Source organism: Lithobates pipiens, unplaced genomic scaffold, assembly GCF_037356315.1.
Source record: "Lithobates pipiens isolate NorthernLeopardFrog02 unplaced genomic scaffold, aLitPip1_a1.2 Scaffold_1, whole genome shotgun sequence".
Lineage (NCBI taxonomy): Eukaryota > Metazoa > Chordata > Amphibia > Anura > Ranidae > Lithobates > Lithobates pipiens.
The window spans coordinates 228,482,458-228,497,045 of record NW_027507685.1 but is presented as its reverse complement, the minus strand read 5'-3'; the positions used below and the strand labels follow the sequence as shown (position 1 = coordinate 228,497,045).

At 44.8% G+C, this 14,588-nt stretch overlaps 3 protein-coding genes across 5 annotated transcripts in view; all 3 read right to left on the bottom strand.

Moving 5' to 3' along the window:
* The window catches only part of LOC143984050 (class I histocompatibility antigen, F10 alpha chain-like), a 692,198-nt gene that overhangs the window by 63,204 nt on the left and 614,406 nt on the right, over nucleotides 1-14,588 (bottom strand). For both annotated transcript variants that reach the window (XM_077484346.1, XM_077484337.1), the window contains exon 2: nucleotides 8,247-8,507. In XM_077484346.1, coding sequence (XP_077340472.1) covers nucleotides 8,247-8,507 — 261 coding nt within the window. The remainder of the gene's footprint in view (nucleotides 1-8,246; nucleotides 8,508-14,588) is intronic.
* Nucleotides 1-14,588, bottom strand: part of LOC143984059 (class I histocompatibility antigen, F10 alpha chain-like) — a 682,453-nt gene that overhangs the window by 66,756 nt on the left and 601,109 nt on the right. The gene's annotated exons all lie outside the window — the stretch shown is intronic.
* Nucleotides 1-14,588, bottom strand: part of LOC143984105 (class I histocompatibility antigen, F10 alpha chain-like) — a 907,941-nt gene that overhangs the window by 695,506 nt on the left and 197,847 nt on the right. The gene's annotated exons all lie outside the window — the stretch shown is intronic.

Sequence of the window (14,588 nt, the reverse complement as noted above, 5' to 3'; positions counted from 1 at the left end):
AAAAAGGGGGGTATCATTTTCATGTTTTAATCACTCTCTAATCATTTCAATGTCACAAGCTGACACGATTTCAGTCCGGATGGTTAAATTTACTAATTCACCATCACCTTATGTCAATTAAGTCATGTCTCAGGCGGCAGACATCAAGGATTTTGCATCCATCCCTTGGTCTCCGGCTAGAGGTTCTGAACATGGCAGTACACCCTCCCTGAGGTCCTGGACCATTCCCAGATTGATGGCTGAATTACAGAGCAGGGGTATCTCTTACCCAGCGTCAGCGAGCAAAGCGGTACTTTTCAGACTCTTGACCCCTAGTACATCAGGTTCCGTTCCTGAGCAAGTCACCCTTTTTTCAGTCGGGTCGTTCCTCACACAAATCCACTCTAAGTTTATTGGCAACATCCTTTCAAGAGTTACCAGGGCAAGGGTGGAGGTCTTAGAGAGCCCTCCATGCCCGGCTCCGGAGGCACCTGTCGTCCCCAGCATGTCAGCAGTCTCTGTATCAACCTTGATCGGTCCGTTAGTCGCAGGTAAAACCACCAGCTCGTTGTCGGTTACTCCGGCCCATTTCATCCCGGCTAATATCAAAAAGGACATTTTGGATGCCAAAGATGTCAATTTAGCTTCCCTGTTGATAGCGGCTCACAACATTGCTGACAATAAGTCATATGCTTGTGGTGAGGTCTCGGTGGTAGTCAAGACTAGGAACCATAGGCTTAATCGCAAACTCTCCATTCCAGACTTTGTTCTAGATTTTAGCATTTTTAGGGATGTTATTTGCTCGGATAGTCCTCAAAGGAGGGAGGAGCTTGATCTCTACCTTTATGCTGTAGTGGAGTTGGGGCAAAAATACGGGGGATCAGCCTTCTACGAGTATCATCGTTCTTTCTCTGCTAAGGCGGCAGCCATTTTTGCCCAGCACCAGGTGATGACTCACTGGAGCAATGTGGATACTGAGCTTTTTTGTCGCCATTTTGCCAGGTTGAGGTCTCCTGTGCCACATGTCAGTCTTCAACACATACCACCTACTGGTGCCCGATCATGGGACCCCTGCTGTTCCAGGTACCTCCAAGGTGCCATCAAGTCTGTTACCAACCCCAGCTCATTTGATTGCCTTTGACAAACTTGGCTGCCCAATTCAGTTTCTAGGCAGGTCACAGATTTGTAATTTTAATCATGGTTCATGAAATTACAGCCAGTGCTGCCTCCTACATGTCTGTGCCAGCTGCTATAGGGCACACCCCAAATCTGCCTGTTCACTGAAGCAGGTGAAACCCTCATGACTAAGCTGCATCAATATCTCTTAAAGGCCTGTCTGGCTTCCCATCCTCCCCCATGTTTTGTCAATATTTGGTGGAAGGGTTCACTCGTGGTTTTCACACAGGTTTCATTACATTACCTCAGGGAATGTTTGAGTGTAGAAATCTGTTGTCAGCAGTAGCAGACCCGGAGGCGGTGGACTTGCTACTCCAGTCCAAGCTTCATCATTGGGCCTTTTTCCACACCGCCTTTTTATAATTGGAGGGTCAACCCCCTTGGCTTGGTTAAGGGGAAATGTTCTAATAAACTTAATTTAATTTACAATTTGTCAGCCCCTCATTGTTCTCTGATGGGATTAAGGAATTCAGACTGGGCACATGCGGAGTTGTCACTTAAATATGCATCTGTGGACCAAGCAATCCAGAGTATCATCTGCATAGGTAGGAATGCTTGGATGTTTAAATCAGGCATTTCAGATGCTTTCAAGCTTCTCCCTATTTTACCTTCTCTCTGGCAGTGGAATGGCATTAAGTGGGGGGGTGTACTATTTCAAAACTAAGCTCACTTTTGGGTCCAAAAGCAGCCCTTGGCTTTTTGATGTCTTTGCCAAAGTGCTTGGATTCTCATGCATAGGGAACTCTGTCAGGAAGTTATCCACTATTTGGATGATTTCCTCCTGATGGAAAGTTTGAGCCGCGCACCCACTGATCTGCAGAAGCTCGTGGCTGTTTTCTGCTCTTGATGTGCCATCGTCAAGTAAGAAAATGGAAGGCCCAGCTACCACTCTGACCTTTTTGGGAATTGTGTTAGATTCTTGGTCCATGCAGGCAAGTCTGCCAGCAGATAAATTGGCAAGGATCAGGGATCGAATCCATGGTTTTACAGTTTCGCAAGCCATTTCCTGGAAAGATTTGCAGTCACTATTGGGCATGTTAAACTTGAGGATCATTCCCCGGTTACAGGCGTTATTACCCTCAGCCCCTGACTCTGTTTCTAGGGTCAAGTTAGACGCAGCGTCCTTGTCTGACCTACGCATGTGGGATGAATTCCTTCAGCATTGGAACAGCATTTCCATGTTTATTTCTGCTGTTTCGGTGTCTTCTTTCCAGGTCATCACTGATGCTGCAGCCACTAGAGGCTATGCAGCTATTTTTGGCACACAATGGCTGGCAGGACGAGTGTCGGGCAATTCCTGGGTTCTCAGATGTCTGCCTTGTTCGAGGTCCACCCCATAGTGGCTGCAGCTCAGGTGTGGGGTCATTTGTGGACAGGCAACACTGATATTCTGCAGGCAATTTCCAAGGTCATTAACAAGGGTATAAGGACCCTAAAAAGAGACACAAGTACCCCCCGGTGCAGCGGGACTTTAAGGGCGAACAAAAAGAAAAATTGTGCATCATAAAATGTCGTTTATTTGCAGCCCCCCCCACCCCAAAGCACCTTGTCCCCATGTTGATGAGGACAAGGGCCTCTTCCCGACAACCTTGGCCATTGGTTGTCGGGGTCTGTGGGTGGGGGCTTATTGGAATCCGGGTGCCCCTTTAATAAGGGGGCCCCCAGATTCAGGCCCGCTCCACCCTATGTGAATGAGTAAGGGGTACATCGCACCCCTACCCATTCACCTGGGGAAAAAGTGTCAAAAAAAAAACACTACACAGGTTTTAAAAGTAATTTATTAATCTGCTCCGGGGGCGTCGGGGGTCTTCTTCCGACTTCTCTCGGTGTCCGACCTCTTCTCCCGCTCTCCGGCGTCTTCTCCCGGGCTCCTCCGCTGTCTTCTTGGAGCTCTTTTACTAGCGGAGGAGCCCGGTCTCCTCTGTCCTTCCTTCTTCTTTCGATGTTGACACAGCGCTGTCTTCTGCTGTACTGGCTTGTGCGACGTGAGCGGTGACTTTTATAGGTATGGGGCGGGGTCACCATGTGACATCACCCGGTCACCACGCCCCATACCTATATAAGTCGCCGCGCACGTCGCACAAGCCAGTACAGCGGAAGACAGCGCCGTGTCAACATCGGAAGAAGAAAAGGTGAGAGAAGAGAGAAGAAGGACAGAGGACAGAGGAGACCGGGTTCCTCCGCTAGTAAAAGAGCTCCAAGAAGACAGCGGAGGAGCCCGGGAGAAGATGCCGGAGAGCGAGAGAAGAGGCCGGACACCGGGAGAAGTCGGAAGAAGACCCCCGACGCTCCCGGAGCAGATTAATAAATTACTTTTAAAACCTGTGTAGTGTTTTTTTTGTTTTTTACACTTTTTCCCCAGGTGAATATGTAGGGGTACGATATACCCCTTACTCATTCACATAGGGTGGGGGGGTGAAGGGGGCTCCCGGATTCCGATAAGTCCCCCGCCTGCAGACCCCGACAACCAACGGCCAGGATTGTCGAGAAGAGGCCCTTGTCCTCATCAACATGGGGACAAGGTGCTTTGGGGTGGCGAGGGCCCGCAGGGTGCCTCCCTTCCCCAAAGCACTAATCCCCCCATGTTGAGGGCATGCGGCCTGGTACTGTCCGGGGGGGTTCCCCTTAAAATCCATACCAGACCCAAGGGCCTGGTATGCTCCCGGAGGGGGAATCCACGCCATTTTTAAAAAAAATAACTTGGCGTGGAGTTCCACTTTGAGAGCTCATTCTCTGATTGGGCTGGCCTGGGGCGACCTAAAGTCATGTTGTAAGTCGCCCCAAGTCGTGTCCAAGTTGCCTCCAAAAGTCGCGTTGGCCCTGTGTGAGGCTCTAAAGAGATAAAATGTTTACACTTCTGAATGAACTCAACTCCGTGTGTAGGAATTCTCAGTTTAACCATTTAAAGATTAAATCTTTTCTGACACTTGTTGCTTACAAGTAAGAATCCAGTATTTTCTGCTAGAAAATCACTCAGAAGCCCCAAAAATTATATATTTTTTTTAGCAGAGACCCTAGGGAATAAAATAGCAGTTGTTACAATATTTTCTGTCACACAGCATTTGCGTAGAGGTCTTTCAAACGCATTTTTTTTTGAAAAAAGACACTAATGATTAAAAAAATAAAAAAATAAAAATGAAAACAGAAAAGTTAGCCCAATTTTTTCATCCAAAAGTTTTGATTACCTGTTTTTGTGTATTTAATATATAGTTTTCTTTTAATTTTATATCTAAATTATACATACAAGTGAACGGATTGGAGGTTTGTTTTGTTTAATAAATGTTTAAATGTAAGAAATTTGCTGTATTACTGATTACTTAAGGCTGCTTTCACACTGTAGCGGGCAGGTGTTGACGGTAAAACGCTACTAGATTTAGCGGCGCTTTACCATCATTTTAGCGGCGTTATTCGGCTGCTAGCGGGGCACTTATAACCCAGGAAGAGGTTAAATGCGCCTGTGAAGCGCCGCTGCCAAATTGCATTGCCTGCGCTTTGGCAGTGGTACCCATTCATTTCAATGGGCAGAAGTGGTGGAGGAGCGGCATACATCACTCCAAACGTGCTGTTTGCAGGACTTTTTTTAACATCCTGCCAGCGCATCGCCTCCGTGTGAAAGCACTCGGACTTTGACACAGACTGCAGGGGAGCCGTTTTGCAGGCACTTTACAGGTGCTATTTTTAGGCTAAAAGCACCTGAAAAACACCCACACACAAAATCGGCATCATATATCGGCCATCGTCGCCGTGATTTCTAAATATCGGCATTGGCCAGTGAAAAACTCATATCAGTTGACCTCTAACCCCGATATCTTCTATATCTGTCATCCCTCATCCTCAGTCTGATCTGATGATGTCACAAGTCATGGAGTCGGAGTAATGCTCATCTCCTGGCCACTTACCTCTGTACAGAGACAGGATCCTCCACACAGCACTGGCCACTTACCTCTGTACAGAGACAGGATCCTCCACACAGCACAGCTCCAACTGCTGGGAAACTACAAATCCCATCCCTGCCCCACACTCAATGAGGGAAGAAAGTCACCAGGGAGATGGCATTGCCTGCTGGGACTTGTAGTTCTACTGCAGCTGGAGATCTGCTGTTCTCCTATCACTGATATGAAGGAAATGTCTGCTGTCACTGGGATTCCTGTCTGCTGGGATCTGTTTATGTAATAACTGTCCTGTGCAGCTGACGGGTTTTACTAGAACAGGACCTGTTATCCCGGATCACATCCATCACTATTCATAGGGAGATCTGTATTGTATCATACAGTTTCTCAAGTGCTAAAGTAAGGAGGTATGCTGCCATATTATCTGTATCCTATACCAATCAAACAGGCTCAGGGGATGGGTGTTGCTCTGTGTACATGCAGTCACCATTTAAAATGAAATTCCGCTTAAACCATCTAAACCCATCAACAAAATGAAATGTAGTAACTGCATATGTAGACATATGTACATTATTGATGAATCTGTCCTTATACAGAATTGTCACTTCCCCCTAACAACACACACTGACAATATGGCTGCTGTGATCCCACCATTTTATAGTGAGGGGGCCGGATTATCCAATCCTTCAGATTATTGGTTTCAGTTGATCATTATGGGATGTTCCTCATTTCTGGCAGTGAGTCTCAGGCTCCATTGCACACTGGGCTTAAAAAAAGTCAGGTCCCTTGGCAGAAAAAAACGTCCATATAGATCATTTTTTGTACAAAGCTTAGATGAGTTTCAGAGTTTTGCATTTTTTTTCTGCCAGAAAGCTCCAATCAGAAACGCAAACCAGAAGGGTTTTTTCCTGCCTCTAAACGTTGAGCTTAACCACTTCAGCCCCGGAAGGATTTACCCCCTTCCCGACCAGAGCGTTTTTTTGCGATTCGGCACTGCGCCGCTTTAACACAATTGCGCGGTCGTGCGACATGGCACCCAAACAAAATTGACGTCCTTTTTTCCTCACAAATAGAGCTTTCTTTTGGTGGTATTTGTTCACCCTTGCGGTTTTTATTTTTTGCGCTATAAACAAAAAAAGCGACAATTTTGAAAAAAATTCATTATTTTTTACTTTTTCCTATAATAAATATCCCCCAAAAAAAGTATAAAAAAATTTTTTTCCCTCTGTTTAGGCCTATACGTATTCTTCTACATATTTTTGGTAAAAAAAATAAAAACACAAAAAGCGATTGATTGGTTTGCGGAAAAGTTATAGTGTTTAAAAAATAGGGGATAGCTTTATGGCATTTTTATTAATAATTTTTTTTTACTAGTAATGGCGGTGATCAGCGATTTTTATGCTGGCAGACACATCGGACAATTTTGACACATTTTTGGGACCATTGGCATTAATACATCGATCGATACTATAAAATTGCATTGATTACTGTAAAAATGCTACTGGCAGTAAAGGGGTTAACCACTAGGGGGCGGGGAGGGGTTAAGTGTTCCTAGGGCCGCGTTTCTGTCTGGGGGGTGGGCTGTGTGTGACATCACACTGATCGCTGCTACCGATGACAAGGAGCAGACAATCAGTGTGCTGTCACTAGTCAGAACAGGGAGATGTTGTTTACGTTGGTTCTGTTCTTGAGCTCCGTGACATGATTGCGGGTATCCCTGCAGCGATTGAGTCCGCGGGACCCGTGGGCAGGTTCACGGAGCTCGTGGCAGGCCCGTGCGGGCACGGCAGGAAATTCAAAGCAACGTATGGGTATGTTACTTTGCCCAGCCGTGCCATCCTGACGACTTATTTATACAGGTGCCATTTGGGAACCGGTTAACCACCTCCTGTCCGCACTATAGCCAAAAGATGGCTACAGCGTGGACCTAATTTGCCAGGAGGGCGTCCATAGACATCCTTCTGTGCTTGCGTGGCCTGCTCGCCCCCGTGATCCCGACCTCTTACCATGTGATCAGCTGTCTACCAATGACAGCTGATCATGTGATGTAAACAGAGCTGGTAATCTGCTATTTTTTCTCCTCATGCTGGTACTGTGGCACTAATGTGAGGAGAGAAAAAATAAAAAGCCGATCACCGGTGGCTGTGAGAGGGACAGCAGTTTCGATCTGGAGAGCCTCTGCAGAGGCTTCTTTGCCACCTACCAGTGCCCACAGTACCACCCATCAGTGCCCACAATGTCACTTACCAGTGCCCACCAGCACCACCTATCAGTGCCCACAGTGTCACCTATAAATGTCACCAATCAATGCCTCATCACCAGTGCTGCCTATCAATACCACCTACCAGTGCCCATCAGTTACACCCATCAGTAACGCCTTATCTGTGCCCATCAGTGTCGCCTTATCAGTGCACCCTCATCAGCGAATATCAATGAAGGAGATAAATTACCAGTTTGCAAAATTTTATAACAAACTATGAAACTTTATTTTTTTTTCAAAAATCTGTCTTTTTTTGTTTGTTTAGCAAAAAAAAAAAAAAACCCAAGTGCTGATTAAATACCACTAAACAAAAAGCTCCATTTGTGTGGAAAAAAAAAAAGCTAAAACTGTAATTTGGGTAGACTGTAGCATGACCGTGCAATTGCCATTCAAAGTGTGACAGAGCTGAAAGCTAAAAATTGGTGTGGGCAGGAGGGGGGTTTAAGTGCCCAGTAAGCAAGTGGTTAAAATACACCTGTAATGGTCCTAATGTGCAGGAAACATCGGGTGACACTGAGCTGCTTCTACAGGTAAAACTCCCATAGAAACAGCATTTTTTTAAGCCCGTGTGCCCGGAGCCTTAAAGGTTTTTGGGCAAAAATGTGCAATTTTTGAACCAATTATAACCCTGAAAATTGCTGTGAATTAATGATAAACCTGAACCTCATCTCCACCAATAACCGCAATCTTCACACGGCACATGTGATGACATCACAACACTCCATGTGGGATCATTGCTGTGTATAATACATTGAGGGACATTAGTGAGTGCCGTACAGACATCATACTGACTATAATGGAATGGTGACCTTCCAGTACTCAACTCATTTCACCTTCTATATATACTGTGCAGAGGGACTTTGTTTTGCACATAAAAATATTAAATAGAACTTTGGTTTATATTTATCATCAAATCCATCAGAGTGTAAAAATTCTCTCACCTCCAGTCTGGTTGAATCGACTCATCGCTGTCTGTACATTGTGCTTGAAAACAGACTCAGTGCTCCGACTTATTTGTGTCTGTTCATCCCAGTAATCAGATTCCACTTTCTTCATCCACTCAGTCCTGGGAAGATACCGACGAGTGTCACTGTTATAATTTGCTATCTCCTTATCATCAACATATCCGACTGTAGAGAACGCAGGGAGTCCGGATCCCGGAGAGGAGACTCCAGTGAGATAATACCGCAGAGTGTGACTGTCTGATAGAGAGAAAGATACACAGATGGTTATATATCACACAGCATATAATATATCCTGAGAAATAAGGGTGACCCCCCACCATACACCCCCCTCCCCCCACCATACACTATACATACACCCCCCCACCATACACCCCCTCCCCCCACCATACACTATACATACACCCCCCCACCATACACTATTCATACACCCCCTCCCCCCACCACACACTATACATACATCCCCCATCCCCCCACCATACACTATACATACACCCCCCAACCATACACCCCCCCACCATACACCCCCCTCCCTTCACATACACTATACATTCACCCCCCCTCCCCCCACCATACACTATACATTCACCCCCCCTCCCCCCACCATACACTATACATACACCCCCCTCCCCCACCATACATACACTATACATACACCCCCCTCCCCCCACCATACATACACTATACATACACCCCCCTCCCCCCACCACACACTATACATACACCCCCCTCCCCCCACCATACACTATACATACACCCCCCCTCCCCCACCATACACTATACATACACCTCCCCCTCCCCCCACCACACACTATACATACACCCCCCTCCCCCACCATACATACACTATACATACACCCCCCTCCCCCCACCATACACTATACATACACCCCCCTCCCCCCACCATACACTATACATACACCCCCCCTCCCCCACCATACACTATACATACACCCCCCTCCCCCACCATACACTATACATACACCCCCCTCCCCCCACCATACACTATACATACACCCCCCTCCCCCCACCATACACTATACATACACCCCCCCTCCCCCACCATACACTATACATACACCCCCCTCCCCCCACCATACACTATACATACACCCCCCTCCCCCCACCATACACTATACATACACCCCCTCCCCCCACCATACACTATACATACACCCCCCTCCCCCCACCATACACTATACATACACCCCCCTCCCCCACCATACACTATACATACACCCCCCTCCCCCACCATTCACTATACATACACCCCCTCCCCCACCATACACTATACATACACCCCCCTCCCCCACCATACACTATACATACTACCCCCTCCCCCCACCATACATACTACCCCCCTTCCCCCCACCATACACTATATATACACCCCCCCTCCCCCTCTCCATATACTATACATACACCATCCATATATACAGTTCTCACCGGGTGACACTGTCCACTGCCCTACTGACACCATCATCTGCTCTGTCCACTTTTAAGGTAGGCTATTTTCACTGACATTTCTTTTATTAATCAAATCATATTTTATGGGTACACTAATGCTTTTGTTTTATTTAACCATGGCCTTTTAAGTCCCCCCCCCCCCACTGTTAATGCAATTTGGCCACAGCCACTGTTCACCGTAGCACACCTCATTACTACTCTTTTTGGGTAACCCAAGGTATTTTACAATCCTATTTAAAAATCAAATAAATGGTGTTGCGCTACCTGAACTATACTGAATTAAAATGAAAGTGCCTTATACTTATGTAAAGGATATCCGTGTTTTATGAGTTTATTATCTTGGAGATATTCACTTGAACATTTAAAGCACATGACACTTTTGGTGTATTATCTGTAACAGATTGGATATTTTATTTTATTGATTATTCACAGGTTAATTTGTTGGAGATACTTCACATTTTGGATTATTTTCATATTTATTGTGCATAATACCTAATTGTATAACATTGGAGGTTGTTTTATTTTTTATTATATATATTTACCCAAAAGGAAGAAATACCACTTAATAGAAGGAGACATTGCTCTCGGGAGTGTCACTCAGTAACACTGTTATTATTCACATAAGCATAAGGCACTTTAATTTTCATTTAGTATAGTTTAGCCCAACCTTTTCAGGTAGTGCAACACCATTTATTATTATTTATTATCACTTAGTAACACGGATATCATTTACATAAGTATAAGGCACTTTAATTTTAATTCAGTATAGTTCAGGTAGCGCAACACCATTTATTTGATTTTTAAATATACTATCTGGGGGTTAGGGTTTATACCTCTGCCGGTGGTTTGCTGCAACCTACCCTTAATAATTTAGGCCCTTGGTGATAGCGCGGGGATACCCTAATCTACTATTTTACAATCCTATATATCGTGTACTACAGAAAAATTGCCGTGCGCCACGAAAATGTTCGGGTTTGGCTTGAAAAACAGGTGGCATCCCTACCCCGATGTCCTCTTCGCAGCTCAGCCTGGCCGTTGATTGGCTAGAGTGGATGGATTGAAAGCAGCGCAGCCATTGGCTCGCACTGCTGTCAATCACATCCAATGACAAGGTGCGCCAGGGCCAAGTGATACAGTGAGCAGCTATAGGCGCCGCCCGTATTAAGGGAGCGCGCCCGCAAGAACTAACCACCATGTGAGAGAGTTTGCATGAAGGTGGTTAGTTCTTGTGGGGAGGAGCTGAGACAGCCGCAGAGGGACCCCAGAAGAGCAGGTTTGGGGTCACTCTGTGCAAAACGAGCTGCACAGTGGAGGCAAGTATAACATGTTTGTTATTTAAAAAAAAAAAAATTGTCTTTACAACCCCTTTAAAGAGGAAGTAAAGGCAACACCCTGTAAGGCAAAGGCATAATGAGCTAGTATGCATAGCATACTAGCTCATTATGAATAACTTACCTGAGAACGATGCCTCAGAAGCGGTCCTCCGTCTTCCTCTTCGCCGCTGCCATGGATCCCGGAGCGACTTCCGGGTCTTGGGGCTCCAGGGCTGTGATTCGCCGCAGCCGCGATGACGTCACTCCCGCGCATATGCACGGGAGCCGACACTCATGGCCTATCGCCGTGATCTGCGGCCTGCCCAGTGTGCCGCTGTCTACGGCGCATGCACCATAGACAGCGGTGGCTGTCTTCGGGTAAATATCTCCTAAACCGTATAGGTTTAAGAGATATTTCTTGGACCTACAGGTAAGTCTTAATCTAGGCTTACCTGTAGGTCAAAGTTGGTTGTAAGGGTTTATAACCACTTTAAGGCCTAATGGACACCTAGAGCTGCACGATTTATTGTTAAAAGATCGCAATCTCGATTCGACCCCTCCCCCCACACAATCTTAATTCAGCATTTCTATGATTCAGCCAATTATATTTTCAAGGACAGGAGAGAAGCACATGACAAATTTGGTGCAGTGATTTACATAAATGAAAAAAGCCCTTGTGTTAGATAAATAAATAAAGTCCTATGTGTAACCAACTGCTGTGAACTGACGATCCTTTCTTAATGCAAAAGCCCCCTGTGACAGTGCGATGTGTCAAAACAAAGAAAGGGAATAATATCCAGCATTCAATTATAAACACTTGCGCCCAAAGTGTTGCACAGAGCTCCTTATCCGTGATATCCCTCCACCATTCTATACACTCACCAGATAGTAAGACATTACAAGCTTTGAGCCATCGCCATAGAACCTGGTGAGGACATATCCTGAACTGTAGTGGGTTAAGAGGACTTTGCGAGGAACCGGCAATAGATGGCTGCCACTCCTACCACGAGGTCGTGGTGGCAATGATGTCAGTGTGTAGGTCTCTTCTGATGCATTTCATGAGCATGCATGTTCAGGGATCAGCCTAATAGACCATCTATTGTCGTTTCCTCATGAAGTCCTCCTAACCCCCTACAGTTCTGGATATGATGTCATCAGGTTCTATGGCGATGGCTCAAGGCTTGTAATGTCTTACTATCTGGTGAGTGTATAGAATGGTGGAGGGATATCACAGATAAGGAGCTCTGTGCAACACTTTGGGCACAAGTGTTTATAATTGAATGCTGGATATTATTCCCTTTCTTTGTTTTGACAAATCGCACTGTCACAGGGGGGTTTTGCATTAAGAAAGGATCATCAGTTCATGACAGTCGGTCACACAAAGGACTTTATTCATCCAACACAAGGACTTTTTTTTTTCATTCATGTAAAGGGCGGCACCAAATGTGTTTATCATCTGGTCTATAGGAGTTGTATATTCACCTTTGTGTGTGCTCCCAGATACATTATTATCTTTTCAGCCATCTTGTTTAATTGAAGCAAAGAGTATTATGTCTTATTTTATTGTCATCTTGATAGATAATATAATGTTCAGGGGTTGTAAATCTTTAAAATAAAAAAGTTCTTCAGAATCGGAGAGAATTGTGATCTTTATTGTAAGCAAAATAATTGTGATTCTCATTTTATCCAGAATTGTGCAACTCTATGGATAATCAATTTAATTATTTACACACATCTAAATATACAGTATATGTTTACAGTTTATGTTAAGCGAATAAGGGTTAGAACCCCTCTCAGGGTTTTCTTACTATTCAGGGCTCAGTTAGAGGGATTATCTAATCTTCCAGTCCCCCTGACAATGTGGTGAGGGGAACCTGCCAGACATTCTAATCCTCACCCCCTCTATCCAAAACTGGAAACAAGGGTTTGGGTTGAATATTCTTTAACTATTTGAGGACCAGCCGCCGCAGTTATACTCGTAGCTGTACGTCGTTATGGCGATTTATTTTTATATTTTTTTACCAAAAATATGTAGAAGAATACATATTGGTCTAAACTGAGGAAGACCTTTTTTTTTTTTTTTTTTTAGACATTATAGCAAAAAGAAAATAATTTTTTTTTTTTAAATTGTTGTTTTTTTGTTTACAGCGCAAAAAATAAAAAACTGCAGAGGTGATCAAATACCACCAAAGTACTCTATTTGTGGGGGGGGGGGAATATAGCAATTTTGTTTGGGTACAATATCGCACCGTGAAATTGTCAGTTAAATCAAACCAGTGCCGTATCGCAAAAAATGTCTCCCCTTACCAAAAGGTAACTAAAGGCAAAACATTTTAGTTTTGGATAGGTTGGGGAGGGATTAGAACTCCTGTCAGGTTTTTATTGCTGTCTGTGTCCCAATTACGGAGATTCACCCTCTCAAATTGCCCTGTTTATTGTTTTCACCAAAAGTTAAAGAAAATCCCAAATTTTAGGTTGTCACCAGAACAGGAATAGAGGGGAAATCTTCCAATGGGGACACAAGTTCTGGTGACAAGCAGGGATCCCCTCACTTTGCAGGGATTTCCTCTAACTTTCTGTTTTGGCTATAGGGAAGGAAGTGAAGGGACATCTCTCTAATAGGACACAGGTGACAATGAGAAAAATGAAACTGAGAAGGGTTATACAGTGGAACATAATCCATTCCAGGATCCATATCAATGCAAGTTTCCCCATAGAAGTCAATGGAAACAAAGATAATTTGTTCCGCATTGACTTCTATTGCATGCAATACTGCATGTGTCCAGAGGTGGGGAGGCGTGTTGGAGAGCCTCGGAAATACTCATGGACAGCTCAGCTGAACTCGGAAACCCTCGGGAGGGCCCCGAAACACTCGGAAACTGAGTATTTCCGAGTGATTCCCAGTATTTCCGAACGGCTCCGAACCGTTCCGAGTGTCACCTGCGCCCCGCATCTCCGCCAAATGCGGTACTGCACACCCCATTGGCTTTAATCCTGCTTGTTTTGCAAGACAACACTCGCAAACCGAGTCAGGATTTAAAAAAGAAAAGTTGCTAGTCTTTCAAAGCTCTCATTAACCGCGTTACTCGTAATCCAAGGTTCCACTGTAACTCCCTTAACAGCTTACTCTGAAATGAATAAATCCACCTTTGGTTCTACTTTTACAGGCTAGTTATACTTTTAACTAAAACCTACACACCTTATTTTAGACCCAGAAAAATCATTACTCCGTCTCTGTATTAGAAACTTTCCTTTTAAAGTGAAGGTGAGTGTTATACCCCTATAAATACATTATATCCAAATCTCACGCCCGAGTTCATCCTTAGACTCTTCACCACACGGCCACAAAAGCACAAGAATTCTCCTTGGACAGTGTATTAGTTCATTTGCATTTAATTTTAATGGTTCAAAGAATGTCGGGCAAAATGGTCGGTCCTCATGCATGTTCACTTCATCATATCTGGCCCTCTTTGAAAAAAGTTTGGACACCCCTGGTCTATATGGACTAAGGACTTTTTTTTTACTTATGTGTATATTTATG